General features: G+C 39.9%; 1 protein-coding gene across 3 annotated transcripts in view; it reads left to right on the forward strand.

Annotated features, from left to right (window-relative positions):
- Window positions 1–17,588, forward strand: part of LOC111586083 (putative uncharacterized protein MYH16) — a 139,855-nt gene that overhangs the window by 19,583 nt on the left and 102,684 nt on the right. Inside the window, exon 1 of one of the 3 annotated variants that reach the window (XM_055004768.1) lies at window positions 2,104–2,250. The exons of the other annotated variants lie outside the window; for them this stretch is intronic. Coding sequence (XP_054860743.1) covers window positions 2,119–2,250 — 132 coding nt within the window. The 5' untranslated portion in view covers window positions 2,104–2,118. Of the gene's footprint in view, window positions 1–2,103; window positions 2,251–17,588 lie in introns of those variants that run through there. 3 annotated transcript variants of the gene reach the window in all.

Genomic DNA, 17,588 nt, shown 5'->3' on the forward strand with positions numbered 1-17,588 from the left:
TATTAGCAGCAGCTCCAGATCACACTGAACCACACTCTAAACAGACATCTGTCAGCTCCCAGCAGACATATGTAAACACAATAATGTTCTATACACACTGTGACACAAACCATAGTGCAAGTTGTACCGTGGAGTTCAGTTTGCACTGTCTTCCCCTTAAATCAGCAGAGAGTGGCGGAAGGAAAATGCAATGTTGCATTGTGATTGAGTTACTCAGTATTTGCCCTTTTTATATTTCCCCTAGATACACTTTCTTGACAGACTTGCACCTATGTGATGTGCATATAACTGCTTTTGTCCTTTACTAAATGGACAATCTTTAGAATACAATCGGAGAGCATACTGAAAATTTGTCTTTAAAGATGCAAAATTCAAATATTGTATAACAACAATGTTCAGGAAATCACTATTTTACGTGAACAATAGACCAAAAAACTGTTTGTAAAGTAAAAGGAGTTGCTTGTAGTGACCGCTCACAAGATTATTCACCCATCTCTGGAGTTACTCGTAGTTCTATGGAGGTTTTTAGCATCTTTCAGCTAGTTGTAGCTAGTAGTTTTACTGGTTTAATTCACTGTCACTGCTTTGATGTAAGTCATTTATGGCTGCTTTTTATACTACAGCCTACATAGGCTGACCCAGCACCAACCAACAGAACAAAGCTAGCAGCATGATTAACATAGTGGAACATTTAGCTGCTAAATAGCCAAATAGCCTACTTTAAGACCCTGACCAAAACATAACAAACAATACTGGATTCATAATCTCTGAAACCAATAGTGTATCACATAATGTTCCTGGAATCCCTGAGCTAGCACCTAGCATGCCTAGGGTATTCGATAGCATTTCTCAGCTAGCAAATAGCCTTCCTCTCTTGGTAACTTGCTGGCTTCAACACAGCATTTTCCAGCTTCTTAGTGGTCTAACTTTTGGCATATCCTCTATGCCATAGCTAGGTGAAAAAAAATGAAAAATGATTGAGACCTGTGTACAGATACTACAGTATTTGCCATGACTCTGATGCATTTTAACCTTACCACAGTGGTTTCAATTGCAAAAACATCATAGAAAATTCTTGCATTGTTGCCCAACCAATCAAGAGAGCACCTGTATGGCTCATCTTGGCATGCTGATATACATTACCATTCAAAAGTTTGGGATCATGCAGACAATTGCATGCTTTACATAAAAACTCACACTTTGATTCATGGGTAACATAATTTTACAAAGATTTTCTAGTCATCAATTAGTCTTTCTACACGATTAGCTAACACAATGTACCATTTGAACACAGGAGTGATGATGGTTGCTGGAAATGGGCCTCTGTACCCCTATGTAGACATTCAATTAAAAATCAGCCACTTCCAGCCAGAATAGTCATGCAGCGTTGGATTTATGTCTGATTATGTTCATTTACATTTACTTGATTTTGTTTATTATTTTAGTGTTTATTTATGTTGTGGGGCTGCACAGTGGCGTAGTGGTTAGCACTTTCGCCTTGCAGCGAGAAGATCCCTGGTTCGCGTCCCGGCTTTCCCGGGATCTTTCTGCATGGAGTTTGCATGTTCTCCCTGTGCATGCGTGGGTTTTCTCCGGGTACTCCGGCTTCCTCCCACAGTCCAAAAATATGCTGAGGTTAATTGATTACTCTAAATTGCCCGTAGGTGTGAATGTGTGAGTGATTGTTTGTCTATATATGTAGCCCTGCGACAGACTGGCGACCTGTCCAGGGTGTCCCCTGCCTTCGCCCGAGTCAGCTGGGATAGGCTCCAGCACCCCCCGCGACCCTAGTGAGGAATAAGCGGTGTATAGATAATGGATGGATGGATGGATTTATGTTGTGTCTTCAATCGTTTTTCATGTGGATGTCTTTTGGAGGGCAAAACTCTTTGGCATGTGCATGTGTGTCAGATGTGGATGGAGGAGAGAGACATGGGGAGTGGGCCGGGGGGGAGTCCAGACTGGAGTGAATAAAAATGAGGGAGACTCTGTTGAGAGCCAGACAGCCAAGCTGAAATATCAAGCCTTGCGAATGTGTGTGTGAAGTTGTGCATGTGTGTGAGTGCTGCTGCCGTTCAGGTCTGTGTCGCTACAGCAGACTGACACAGAGGAGGCAGGATGAGGGAGAGAGAGGAACTGAGGAGAGCCCTAGAGCAGAGTGAGCAACTCCTCTCTAAGGTCCGCGAGCTGGAGGAGCACAACAGCCAGCTCCACAAAGAAAAGAATGAGGTGGCCACTAAATACCAAGCTGTAAGTCTCTGTTGCATCTCCCTCACTGCTTCTCCTGCATTCTCTCTCTTTTTCCCCTTTAAAAGGAGTCATTCCTCTTTTGTTTCACTAACTTGATACTTTAGAACTCACATAAAAGTCTGAATTTCTGCCCGATAAGGGATTTTGAATGTGGTCATTATACCAACCCCGGGTGGATGAAAGTAAGTGGATAATGATACCCTAGCAGAGGCAGAGAGATGTAACCACCATAGCAGTTGCTATGTTCAAGCTTGTTTTAATGCTGTGGGTTTTTACTGCTATGTTGACCATTTTCCAGCTGATCATTTTATTGAGAGAGTGAGCTCTGAGTGTGTTTTTTACTCTGACTACTGTCACAGTGCTGTGTGGCACAATGCTGTTTCCTGGCCCCAGGCCTGTATGACCGATTGCTTTACTGCAAGCAGGACTGTGTGTGAGTGGCACATCCCCTTCTGTTCTGAGGAAGTGTTACCACAAGTTTTATTATGACACCCGCATTCCTGTCAGTCTATAAATGCAGCACATTCCGTTTCGCGGCTGTAAAATATTGCTGAGAACAATTATCAACACTGTGTATCCATTAAAATGACAACTTAAAGCTGCACTAACCAAAATGTTTTTTGAGAACAATAGTTTAAAAGACCATTTGTAATGTCGAAGCAGTTATTCTTAGTGACCTCCACACAAGATTTACCACCCAACTGTGGAGTTTCCCTCATCTTTACAGAGTTTTTTTTTTTTTTAGCTTCTTTCAGCTCATTGTTTTGGCTTTATAGACTGCAATCGTAGTGTTTTGATTCACTCTCACTGCTCTCACAGAGTTTGCTTGCAACCTTGGGTGGCAACTTTTTACAGATAAAAGTTCAGAAATCCATTGTACAGTACCTGCGGACAGAGAAAGTTAGAGACTGACGCAGCTTTGCAACTAGCAGCTCAGAGCAAAGATATTAGGTATGCACAAACACAATTCCAAATGAATGTTAATGTTGTGTGTCTGTTGTACTTCTAAATACACAATATGTGCCAAAGCTTTTAAAAAATCAACCACCTTATCAGGCCCACAGTCAAGAGCAAGAAAAGCGCTCAGAGAACACAGTACTTCCGCCAAGGCTGTTCATTCTCCCTTGTGGCATTGTCAGAGATGCAACATTTTTTTTTTTTTTTTTTTTTTTTAGAAATACAGCATTTGTTTATTAGTTATCGATGATCAGAAATCACGGCAACATAGAATGTGGCCATTTAATATAGATGTACCCACAAACAAAATGACCTTGCGCAGAGCACAGGCATATGTTATCTACGGACTAGGGTTGGGACTTTAATGCGTTAATTTCGATTAATTAATTAATTACAGCGAAAATAACGCGTTAAAAATAATAACGCTATAAATTGCACCCTCTTCAGTTCCCTCATTTCTGGCATACCGGTAACTCTGATGAACACTCCAGCCCAGTAGGTGGCGATAATGAACCTAAAGTCTGTTTGTAGCCATGAAGAAGAAGCACAGGAAGCACTGAGTGAAGTCAGGCACTGGTGAACAGTGAAGGAAGACAAGATTGAGCTTGTTGGGCAGAAATTTTTCTTTTAAAAATCTTCCCGATGGCAGCTTGGATAAAAGCCTGGTTGTGTGCAAATTGTACAACAAAGAGTTTTCTGATTACTGCGTCACTTCAAGCTGACGGTATCACCTCAATGTAAAACATGTTGCTGTTAGCACCAGAGCTAACGTTAACTACGAGTCATGCTAACGGCTAACGGTGTAGCCATCCCATAATAGACCACTTTTCTAGACAGTGCTTGAGTTTACAGAAAGTCTTAAAATGTTGAATAAAATAGCTATAATTGCACTTAGATTTGCAGTAATCTGTGAATGTAGCAGACAGAAAAAAATGCAGTTAAATAGAAATGAAACATTTTTGTGGCTTAAGTTTTTACTCGGTCGAAGCTCTGCCTCCTTGGAGGAGGAATAAACTAAACAACAAAAATATCCCTTTTAATAACTTATTTATAAACTTTTTGTTTATAAAAAAATTGCATAAATAAAAATTGATATTCCTATAAAAAGAACCATCAAAATTACACCACTTATCAGACCCAGAAAAGATGAAAACAGAACGAATCTCTGGATTTTCAACTTTCTGAAGCTCCTTGAACTATTTATTATGATTTTATTTGCCATACAGTGGAAAAAACAACTACATTCAGGCTTTAAGTCATCAAAATCATTTTTTCTATATGTCCCATTTTCCTTTTTTTAACTAAATTTTAAATTATAAACACGTATAAGTCTATTCGTTGATTCAACTGTCAACCACAATTTTATTTGAATTGAAACACTTATTGTGTCAAATATTGCTATTTGAGAAAACTGCAATTAATTGTGATTAATTAATTACCAAGCCTGTAATTAATTAGATTTTTTTTTTAATCGCGTCCCACCACTAGTACGGACACCAAATAGCGTGACTTAAATATGTAGCGAGTGGCGGGATGGAACTCAGAAACACCCCAACAATTTTAATCAATTGTTCCTTGTATCATTTCCAATGGATAAGTCCTGATAAGTCCCCAACGGTCAATTTGTATTACTAATCATGTGATCATCAGCAGACAGCCGACGTCATGCTCACTTCTTGTCATAGCTACAGTGATGTCATGCTGCTATCTTGCAGTGATATAGAAATCTTTAACATCTGTGGAACCAGACTGTAAGCTGTATCATTGCCAAAATCTAATCACTTGGTCCTTGTGTCATTTCTGACCTTCTCTGAAAATTTCATCCAAATCCGTCACTTCGTTTTTGAGTAGTGTTGCTAGCAGACAGACAGACAAACAGACAAATAGACAGACAGAGAAACAGACAGACAAACAGACAGACAGACAGAAAAAACAGCACAACTCCACTGCGTTCCTTGGTGGAGTAATAACATGCTTTACTAGTCACAGTCAGAGGTGGGTAGAGTAGCCAAAAATTGTACTCAAGTAAGAGTAATGTTACTTCAAAATAATATCACTCAAGTAGAAGTAAAAAGCAGTCATCCAAAAAATTACTCAAGTAAGAGTAAAAAAGTACTTGGTGAAAAGACTACTCAAGTACTGAGTAACTGTTTGATTGTATATTTTTTTGAAATGATAGGGTCAGACAGACAAAAATGTAAAATAACATGTAAATTCTGGTATTTCCAAATAATAAAATGAAAAAAATAGCAAAAACAAATAACATCTTTACAAAATGACAAGTTAAGGCACAAGAAACGCAAATTTCCAGATCTCAGTTTTTTACAACATAAAGCTTTTGAAACAAATACCTGTGGTAAGGTAACGTTTGTATGTTTGAACAGTGCAAACTACTTCCAGTGACAAGATGTATTGTATTTCACTTCCCTCCAAATGGCACAGGCTCAGTAGAAAGAAAATAACATTACAACTAGGGCTGGACCCGAGTATCCGTATTTTCGGTCATTGTGGTGGTATGCCGAATGTTAATTTTGAGATCCAAATATTCAGATCCCTCCACCCCACCCCCCAGCCGTATCACGTGATGCTACCAAGAGTGACGTCACGCTTCACTTCGGCCATGTTAGTAAACAGAAGACAAAAGCCGAAGACGGAGATATCCATGCTAATGCTATGCTCATGTTGTCGGACTCCGAAGCAAGATCAAACTTCTTCAAAACGCCCCCACTTTTTCATTCCCCATTTGCTACATGTGTAGTTTCTGCTGCTATGCTGCCACAGTTCGTATGTGGTCATGTGACTGCAGGGCAACGTCTAGTGAAACGGAGTCACGAAATTATTGTTGCTTCATCTGATTGGTGAAACACAGTCATGTGGTAGATCCACTGGGGGCATCTCTCTTCCAAAATACAGCATATCTAATGTGGTAAATAAAAAAGTAACGAGTCAAGTGTAGCCCAGTATAACGCAGTAAGAGTACCGTTTCTTCTTCACAAATCTACTCAAGTAAAAGTCAAAAGTATGGCAGAAGTACTTTAAAAAAAAAAAAAAGTTATTCAAGTAAATGTAAACGGAGTAAATGTAACTCGTTACTACCCACCTCTGGTCACAGCAAATGGAAAGTCTTAGATTTAGCACCTTAGGGTTTGTCACTTTAACGAGAGTTCAGAAAAATACATTTGACATAATAATTGAATATAAACTTGCTCACTTTCAAAGCTTTAATCTCACAGTCTTCACGGCAACTGGAGCCTACACAGCTGACCATACTGAGGAACTTAAGTCACATTATGACAATGATGATCAGTCAAAAGTTTGATCACAGCTCCTCATGCAAGAGTTTTTCTTTATTTCTTTTCTTTATTGTACTATAGAGCAAAACTAAAGAATTTTAACTATGAAATTGCACATATGACTTATTTACCAAAAAAAGTGTTAAGCAAGGCAAAATACATTTCAGATTTTAGATTCCTATTTTGTAGATTATTAGCAACATCTTACCCAGCTTGTGTGTTTGTTCACAGCTTTGATGAGTTCAGTATAGATCTACACTGTAGAAAATATTCCAAAAAAAAAAAGAATGCCTTGTAAAATACCAGAGAGGAATTAATTCAAAAAGGCTTGTTTTCTAGTTTACTTAATGTGAATATGGAAGTTTTGCTAATTTATAGTTAAACTGAAAATGCATATTTTTTTATCTTCAGGCTACTATGTATTGAAGCAACATGACTTAAATGAATGAACAGCTGAGATTCACTCAACTCATTGAATTAAGTTCATAAAAAGCAAAACTAGCTATATGCTAACTTCCCAGGATGCATTGTTACATACTTACAATAATCCCCAGACTCTTGTGTTTTTGTTGTTTTGCTGGTTTGTTTTGAGTTCTGGTTGTTTCTTTCTATAATAATCACATCCATTCTGACCTCACAGCCTCGTAGCCTCAAAAACAGACTCCTGTACCTCAAAAATGACTTCACCACCTGAGCCTTAAAGTCAGTTAGAAAAGAGAATAAAGTCAATCTGTCTGTAACCATCATCTTTGTAACTATTCAACTGAACTTAATCTCTTAAGTTTATTGAACTTTTTTTTCCTCAAGTTCAGTTAATTTAACACAGTTTTCCAGTTTCACATTACATAAGACGACTTTGAGCAAACTCACAAACTGAAGTGTCGTAATTTATATTGTTATGGCAGCAGTTCAGCTGAATGAATATCGGATGATTTACAGTATAGGTGTGTCCATATTGTTTGACTGGTACTATATGTTGTTGCATACTGTTCTCAAGAATGAACTTGCATCTTGATGTTTAACATAAAGTCTTATATAGATATGACTACCAGATGTACACTATCATTCAAAAGTTTGGGGTCACTTAGAAATGTCCTCATTTTTGAACGAAAAGCATTTTTTTCAATGAAGACAACATTAAATTAATCAGAAATACAGTCTAGCCATTGCTAATGTGGCAAATGACTACTCTAGATAGAAATGGCTGATTTTTAATGGAATATCTACAGAGGCCCATTTCCAGCAACCATCACTCCTGTGTTCTAATGCAACATTCTGTTAGCTAATCATGTAGAATGACTAATTGATGAGTAGAAAACCCTTGTGCAATTCTGTTAGCCCATGAAAAAAGGGAGTCCTTAATTGCCTGGGTGAGAACAAACTTTTGAACGCCATTGTATGCTACTAACTTCTATGTAAATTTATCTTAATTTCTATTATATTATCAGCAGTGAACAGCATCTGAAACTTTTGCTAAATAAAAACAGACTAATCCCTTTTGCTAAATGAAATTCTGGTGTGTGAATCTGGTCTGGATTTAGTGTGGGACTGTGGAGCTGCCAGTGTTTGTGGAATGCGCTGCAGGATTGCCCACAGGATTCAGTCATTACTGGTGCTGAGTGCCTTAGCAGACTCTTCAGACGGCTTCGATGGAACACATCGTAAACCATTTCAAGGAGCTGGACCGTGGCTCTCATCACTGTTTTACTGCCGTCTGGATATGACAAATTCATGTGTCACTGCCTTTGAGTACAGTGACCCTTAGTAGGTATCATCTGCACAGTCACTTTGCTCAGTGACTTACAGTTATCATTTTTTCCTGACTGATATCATACCAAATCAGTCTTGAAAGTGGATTAAAGAGGGTTTAAGATCACTGCAACTGTTTTTCCTCTACAACCCACATTCTTCCAGATACTGCTTTTATAAAGTCTTTCATTTCAGCAGAAGCAAAGTGTTACGTCTGTAATCTCGTGCTTTTTTTATTACCCTATAACAGAAAAACATAACTTTTTAATGTAAATTCCCAGGTGTGCGTTGGCTCCCATCATGCCTTTTCTTCACTGCTTAGATTACTCAACCATAAATAATAGAGTTAATCTGTAGAGGAGACAGATCAGGCAGCATAATTCATATCTTGGAGCCCTCCTGATTTAACTGCAGTGAAAAATGTGACCCCTTGTCAGAGCTGTTTAGTGCTGCTGGGGCCAGTAAGGAAATCTTCCATGTTTCCATTGGAAGTTTGTCCTGTTCCTCATTACTCGTCGTCTGCTGAAGCTGGAGGGCCACCTCACACATCTTTCATCTGGGGTTTGATAAATTCCTACTTGTTAATCAACCTTAATGCACTTCTGCCTGTTAGGTCAATACTGTCCTGACAGACTGACATTCTTTTGGCTTGCTGTTGAAAAATGCATAAAAATTATTTTCTTTCTATTTAACTGTCATCTCCAAGAAAGAGACAGAAAACTATGTTTTACTTTGCTACCCAGTTTCTGACTTTAAACTGTATGATCTTATCCAGTCTGGGAAAAGGCAGATTTTCTTTTTTTCTGCACTGAACACCTGCTGACCTGTATCTCTGTAACTCTCTGGTTTGCTGGAAGATTCTTGTGATTCTTCAACTTTAGAATTTCAGAGGAAGAAGTGGATAACTAGTGTAAAATACTAACAACATGCTTGCAGCATAATTACCACTGCAAACCAAGTAATACAAAAACTCAACCATTCTCATATTTAATGGGAAATAAATGTACACAATGAAAAATATTAGTTTGAATGTGCAGCATGCAGTAAAATATTTACACTATATCTGTAAGAAATTGACTGCATTGTGCTAGTTGCAGAAAGATTTTTTTCCCAATTCTGTTTATTTTATTTTTTTTTCTTTGAAGGATATGTTAAATGCTAATGAAAAGAGAAACTTCAGACTTTCTCAAATAATGTACCATGCCTATAGATTTATGTTGTGGAAAACCAGTTTTCCCCCAGCAATGGTGCTATGTACATATGGAGGTGGATTATAGGTTATATCTCATGCCAAATGATGGTTTCCCCACAAATAAATGTTTCCTTTTGTTTTAGTGCAAAATAGTAGAAGTCTAAAAATGTTCATATTTAATGAACTTTTTACAAAACATTATGAACAACCTGAAATTTCTAACGAAAAATATGTTAAATGCCAAAAATATTATGCATCAGTTTATCATTTACACATTACAACTTACAGATCACAGTGTATCTACAAAGGAACAAAACATTCAGTCTCAGATATCTGGAACTGAAAAAAATAATGTTCTGCTTTATGATCAAAACTACTTGTCAAGATCTAGAAATGATTTAAAATGTACAGTTTTATAAATTTGCAATTTGCAGTTAATGTCTTCTCTGTAATTTTTACACTTTGCAAAGTCATCGTGCGGGTCGGCTTGAACCCTCTGGCGGGCCGGTTTTGGCCTGCAGGCCATATGTTTGACACCCCTGCCCTAGAATGTACAGATCTGCATAGTCCCTGCCTCTCTCTCCACTCACCCTTCTACACTTGCTGCAGCTCAGCACACAAACTCACCTACAACTCAAACACGGTAAAACTAAACTACTCCATGTCACTCAGTGACACATTGTAATACTGGACCAATTTAGTCGTGCATGTTTAAACTTTAAGAATAGTGATATAGTTGAAAAGACTGGTTCCTTAGGTTTGTTATATATGAAACTCTGGAAGTCTGAACTTGTACTTTTGAGACTGTCATCAGTACACTGCAGTTTCAGGGTGGAAATGCTCAGCCATAGTGTTGATGACTCATTTTGCTCATGATACGCTAGCGTTCAAAAGTTTGGGGTCACCCAGACAATTTCATGTTTCCCATGAAATTGTCTGAAATTTTATTCATGTGTTAAGATAATTGCACAAACATTTTCTAATCAACAGTTAGCCTTTCAACACCATTAGCTAACACAATGTACCATTAGAACACAGGAGTGATGGTTGCTGGAAATGGGCCTCTGTACCCCTATGTAGATATTCCAGTAAAAATCTGTGGTTTCCAGCAAGAATAGTCATTTACTACAATAAAAATGTCTAGACTGTATTTCTGATAAATTTAATGATACCTTCATTGACAAAAATGCTTTTCTTTTAAAAATGAGGACATTTCTAAGTGATTCCAAACTTTTGAACGATAGTGTATGTTTTCTAGAACATAGAAAACACCATGTGGACATGTCAACAAGATGAAAAAAAAAGTGATTTTCACTGGAGGGGGTCTTACCAAAATACTTATAAGAGTTTGGAAGCAATGGCTGTCTTGTGAGCAAAGACGTGTGAAGATCCCTGCTTAGTCTTTTGTAAAGCATTACTGATGATGGATGAATAATTGAGATGGTTCCACAACAGCAATATAGGACCTCAATCTTAGGGAAATTACTATGAAAATATTACACTGAATTTATGGATCATGTGTCAGAGTGCTAAAATATCATACAAACACAACCATCTGTTCACACCGTGCAAAACTGGCTTCTAGCAACAAAGTTAAAACCACGAGGAGTAGCTTGTCCATCATCTTATTTTAGGGTGTTAGCATGCTATTGTGCTAATTAGCACTAAATACAAGGTATTGCCGATGCTTATGGGAATGCCATTAGTTTCTCAAATGTGATTTCTCAGTGGATCACCAGCACTGTGAAGATTCACCCTCCATGCACCATGAATATCTGTACCAAACTTTAATCGCAATTAATTAAATAGTTGAGAAATTTCACCACAAATGTCTGTCTCATGGTGGCACAAAATGTCACGACAATTCCTTCAACAGTGCCAATATGGCAGAAATCAGGAAACCAAGGAAAAAGATACAATGGCCCCACCCACTCACATTCTCAAGTGCAAAACACCAATAAAACAGAGACAATAAAATTAAATGAGGAATCTGACAATTGCTACTGCATGAACAGTAACTAAAAAGGCATTTCTGTGCTTCTACTATTCAAACCTACTTTGGTACAGATGAATATAAACAGCGAAAACTCCACTGTTTGCCCCTCAATTACTGCAAATGGGAAATAAATGTGTGTTCCTGCAGAGCTGTCCAGATGCCCCAGTTCTGCATGCGGAAACATTTTCAGTCTGGATGGACTCTGAAGTTTCTGGGGCCTGAGGCAAGCTGTGGGACAAAAGACTGGCAGGGAGAGATGAATGAGAGTGTGGAGTGGAGGAGAGAGGAGGGTGAAGAGGCTAGGGAATAGAGGCTGGCTTGATGTTCAAGGGCAAGGGAAGGAGGCAAATGAATGCAAGAACAAACTACTCAGTAGAGCGTTCTGGGTGGAGGTTTAGGTCAAGAAATGACAAAGACTGTTGGATTGCATTGGCAATAGGAAGATACTGACAGCTGTGTCACAGGCTTTAATGTCTTTTTCATATTTTCTTGTTTTCTGCTTTTGGTTTAGGTTTTATTCTGTTATTGAAAGCTTTCATGTTCAGATGCATTTTGAGAATCTTGTTTTTAGCCACGTCAGCTGCATGGATTTCACATTATTTACTTTAATGACCCTGTGTGCCACTGTGTAGCTGACAACTAATGGTACAGATATTCATGGTCCCCAGAGAATGCACTTTAAAATATGAATCCCATGACTTTTAATGTAGGCCAAGAAAAGGTTTTGACTACTTATCGCAACTGCACTTTGTGCTTAGTGCTATTTGGCAAAAGTTAGCATGCTAATACAATATGCTAACATGCTACACTATGGCAAAGGTAGCAATTAATAATAATAATAATAAGGACTTTAGTAATCCCCTCCCTTTTGCCCAGTCACTGCCATTAGGTTGACTTTTATTTTGTTTTGACAAATATTTAAAACTAAAAAGCATGATCATGGTTCTCAGATAATAGAGTTGTCCCAATTTTAAGACTGCATCCCTTGAAGGACACAGCCTACAAATAATAATAATTGTAATAGTAACTGTTTTGACACAATAGAGTCAGAAATTTAGATTTTATTTCATTGTTTCATCAATGAAACAATGGCTGCCACTCTCCCCACCTTCCATCAGTTCGACTGCCCCACCAGGGACAACAAAACTCTGGATCTGCTCTATACAAACACAGCAGATGCCTACAGTTGCTCCCCCCTCCCCCTGCTTGGCCGCTCAGACCATAACCTGGTCCATCTGCTCCCTGCTTACACACCTCTGGTGAAAAAACAACCCCCAACCAAAAAGTGTGTGCAGCAGTGGTCTGAGGAGGCCAGTGAGGCACTGCAAGACTGTTTTACAACCACAGACTGGGAGGTGCTCTGTGGGCCACATGGACAGGACATTGACGGTTTAATGGACTGCATCACAGAATACATAAACTTGTGCGTAGAAACCACCGTACCCACTAGGAGGGTACGGTGTTTCTCAAACAACAAGCCATGGGCGACTCCTGAGCTGAGATCCTTGCTGCTGGAGAAAAGGAGGGCCTTTAAGTCTGGTGACAGAGAAGACCTGAGGAGGGTACAGAGGGACCTGAAAAGAAAGATCAGGGAATGCAAGGCCGGCTACAGGAGGGAAATGGAGGATCAGCTGCAGAACAACAACACAAGAGAGGTCTGGAGAGGACTCCAGACCATATCAGGGCAGGGCAAGGGCAAAAAAGGGGAGCCTGAACCTGGGGACAGAGACTGGGCCAACCAGTTAAACCTATTTTTCAAAAGGTTTGATACTGGTCTCATCCCCTCCCCCTACAGCCTGAGCCTTGTCCAGCCGGCCTCCAGCTCCTCCTGCCTGCTAGCTCCCTCCCCCTCACTTCCTTCACCATCACCATCTCTGGGGCTCTCCTCTCTCCCCCCACCTCCTCCTCCTCTCTTCACACCAACAGTGGATCAGGTGAGAATGCAGCTCAGGAAGACCAGAGCCAGGAAAGCCACGGGTCCTGATGGCATCAGCTCCAGGCTCCTCAGGGACTGTGCAGACCAGCTCTGTCAGGTGGTCTGCTACATCTTCGACCTAAGCCTGAAACTGGAAAGAGTTCCTGCCATGTGGAAGACTTCTTGTGTGGTCCCAGTCCCAAAGACCTCTTGCCCCAAGGAGCCCAACCACTACAGACCCGTGGCCTTAACTTCTCACCTGATGAAGGCACTGGAGAGGATCGTCCTGAACCATCTTCGCCCCCTGGTGAGTCCAAACATGGATCCCCTGCAGTTTACGTACCAGCCAGGGATTGGGACGGATGACGCCATACTCTACCTGCTGCAGAGATCCCTGTCTCACCTGGAGGACACTAGAAACACCGTGAGGATGACGTTCTTCGAGTGGGGATCAGTGACCAGCTGGCTGCATGGACCATGGACTACCTCACAGACAGACCGCTGTATGTGAGGCTACAGGACTGCGTGTCTGATGTGGTGGTCTGCAGCACAGGAGCCCCCCAGGGTACAGTACTCTCACCTTTCCTCTTCACCCGCTATACATCGGACTTCCGCTACTCCACAGACAGTTGTCATCTCCAGATGTTCTCCGATGACACTGCCATCATAGGATGCGTGTCAGAGCGGAAGGACTGCGAGTACAGGAAGGTCATCATGGACTTTGTCTACTGGTGTGAGGAGAACCACCTCCAAATGAACGCCAGCAAGACAAAGGAGATGGTGATTGATTTCCACAGGAAACTCTCAAACACTCCACCGCTGAACATCCAGGGACTTGACATTGAGAGAGTGAGGACCTACAAGTACCTGGGTGTTCACCTAAATAACAAACTGGACTGGACAGATAACACTGACTCTCTGTATGAGAAGGGTCAGTGTCGTCTATACCTGCTTAGGAGACTTGCATCATTTGGTGTGAGCAGGCCACTGCTGAAGACCTTTTATGACTGTGGTGGCATCCATGGTCTTCTATGCAGTGGTGTGCTGGTGAGGGGGATGCTCTGAGCGTGATAAGAACAGACTAAACAGACTGATTAAAAGAGCCAGCTCAGTCTGTGGCTGCCCCCTGGACTCCATGGAGTTGGTGGGAGAGAGGAGGGCTCTGGCCACACTGTCTTCTATCATCAGAAACTCCTCCCACCCTCTGTATCAGACTGTGAACTTCTTAAGAAGCGCCTTCAGCAACAGACTGGTACACCCTAGGTCAGTGGTTCTCAAATTTTTTTCTGTCGGGCCCCCCTTCGGAGGACAAAAAACTTCCGCGCCCCCCCACACACGTGTTATTTTATCTGATTCCATTTTGTTGTTTTTCACAGTAAAGATCAGGGGTGTCAAACTCATTTTAGTCCAGGGACCACATAAAGCCCAATCTGATCTCCAGTGGGCCCCACCAGTAAAATCACAGCATAATAACCTATAAATAACCACAACTTCAACTTTTCCCCTTTGTTTTAGTTTTTTTTTGTTTAAAAAGTACATTGTGAAAATATTCAGATTTAATGAACTATCTTTTTACAAAACATTATGAACCTGAAATTTCTTATGGAAAATACGTTTGGTTTCAACAGTAGCCTATTATGCCTCAGTTCGTCATTTACACATGCATTCTAACTGCCAGATAACAGTTTATCTACAAAAACACAAAACATTCAGTCACAGCTATCTGGAACTGAACAATCTAGTATTTTACTTTATGATCAGAACAACTTGTCAAGGTCTAGAAATTATTTTAAATTTACAGTTTTACAAATTTACCATTTACAGTAATTTTTATCCGACCTGCTGGCCGAAATGGACCGTCTGGCGGGCCGGTTTTGGCCTGCGGGCCGTATGTTTGACATCGCTGGTAAAAATAATCGGAGGAGATGAGAGGAGTATGTGACGTGATCAAGTACGCTGGTGTTCCGTCTGCACATTTAACGATGCGTTCTCCCGTTCTCTGGAGTCTGTACTTCGGAGTCTGAACAGCCAGCGCATATACCGTAGATATATACAGAAGATCATTATTATTATTATTATTTATATCTATGGCATATACAGTCTATGGGGTCAGCACAATTTCAGTATTGTACGCCGCGAAAAACACGCCGACGTTAAAACAATAGTTCAGCTAATTAGTTCCGTGTTGAAGGACCTTTTCCTCCCAGTCGCTTGCGCCCCCCTTGAGATGCCTCTGCGGCCCCCCAGGGGGGCGCGCCCCACTATTTGAGAAACACTGCCCTAGGTGTAAGAAGGAACGCTTCCACAGGTCGTTTATTCCAGCGTCTGTTAGATTGTACAATGCCGCACTATAAACTCCACCGTGTACTGTTTACTGCTGCACTTTTTCTCTTCCCCCATTTTAGACACACATCCTCCTACTTATGTGCAATAACTGATACCTCATCAGTGCAATAACTGATACCTCATCCTCTTGTATATAATCTTCTACATGATATTTATAAGAAAAAAAATCATCTGTATATAATGTTTTTTTTTTGCAATTTTTGCGCTGTTTCTTTTTCTTATCTATTCCTGCACTGCCTTTATACTTTTTCTTTGGAGCTGCTGTAACGGTGAACTTTCCCCACTGTGGGATCAATAAAGTTTATCCTTATCCTTATCCTTATCCTTATTTACTGGAGGGAATGGAAACAACCCAATACATACATATAAAAGTGTAATTGTTGGCTCTATTTGTGGTGTTCATCATATTCTCAAAAATTAAACTGTCCCTGGCAAACAATAAGTTGTATTAAAGGATGGGAATGTAAGGTTACATCTGTGAAAGCCCAAGAGAAGAAGAACACATTTCTAGACTACATGAAGGAGCCTTTGCAACGGAACAGCCTTTGTTATACCTCTGCAGCGCATTTTGTCTTTGAATGCAGCCTTAGAATGATACATTCATTCTGTGTCCCTGAACTGGAATCCAGCTAATATATGCTAATTAATTTAGCAATCCCTTTACTTTTTATCAAGTAACCTCAGAATTCTGCTGTTCTTTTGTTGCTCTTTTATTACTCTGCTAAGGAACGCAGCAGAGTTATGTGACAATCAGCATTGGTTCGTTTGTCTGTTTGTCTGTTAGCAACATTACTCAAAAACGGATTAACGAATTTGGATGAAATTTTCAGGGATGGTCAGAAATGACACAAAGTCCAATTGATTAGATTTTGGCAGTGATGCGGCTTATAGTCTTGATTCTTAGACTTGTTAAATATTTCAGTATTCCAAAAATGGAATCTGCATACCCAAATCCTTAAGGAACAGTCATTGGAACATTGCTGAAGACAAATGCCTCACACTTTTAAAGTAAGCCCTTTTGTGGGAAATGGAACCAGTCTATATCATTGCTAGATAGCGTCATTGTAACTATGACTACAAGTGAACACTACGTCAGCTGCCTGCTGACGATCACATAATTGCAATCCTACTACAAATCGACTGCTGCGGACTTATCGGGACTCATCCCTTTTAAATGACACAAGGAATGAGCAGTCCTGGCGGAGTACTGTGCTCTCTGAGTGCTTTTCTTGTTTTGTTTGTGTTGTAATAACTGGCAAAAAATTTAATAGAACAGTCTTTTTGACTGGTAATCTTCCTAGATGGTGAGTTTTTATAGCTACACATGCTTCCAGGAAATAGCCTCTGTCCTGCACTCTTACATCCATCAGTGAAAATGGTAGTATTACAACATTAAATAATATTATATACTTTCTGAAGTACTCTCTTATAAAGTGTTGCTTGCTTTATGTAATACATGTTTTTCTGTCTGGGTGTACAGAAGCTTCATACATCATTTTGTCAATTTTACTCAGAACCACAAATCTGTAAACTGCTATTGGTAACACAGCCATGAGCAAAACAGGATAGGTTTTTGCAGTTTAGCATAAAATTATTTATTTTCACTCAGTTCAGGCTTATCCTCATGTTCTGTACTCTTATGACACAAAACATATAACACCTCACACCGATAATCCCCCAAAACACAAAACAGGTAAATTAGAGTTTTAAGGTGTTTACCCAGTGTATACATACAAATATCAGCATTCCCATCTCCTGTAGTTTATGTTTGGTGCTAATTATTATATTACTTTATAAAACTAAGAAAGTGATCATGGTAAAACATTCTACCTGCTAAACTTCAGCATGTTGACATCGCTGTTATCAGCTCAAAGCACCACTATAAATACG

This window comes from Amphiprion ocellaris, chromosome 18 (assembly GCF_022539595.1).
Source record: "Amphiprion ocellaris isolate individual 3 ecotype Okinawa chromosome 18, ASM2253959v1, whole genome shotgun sequence".
NCBI classification, from domain to species: domain Eukaryota; kingdom Metazoa; phylum Chordata; class Actinopteri; family Pomacentridae; genus Amphiprion; species Amphiprion ocellaris.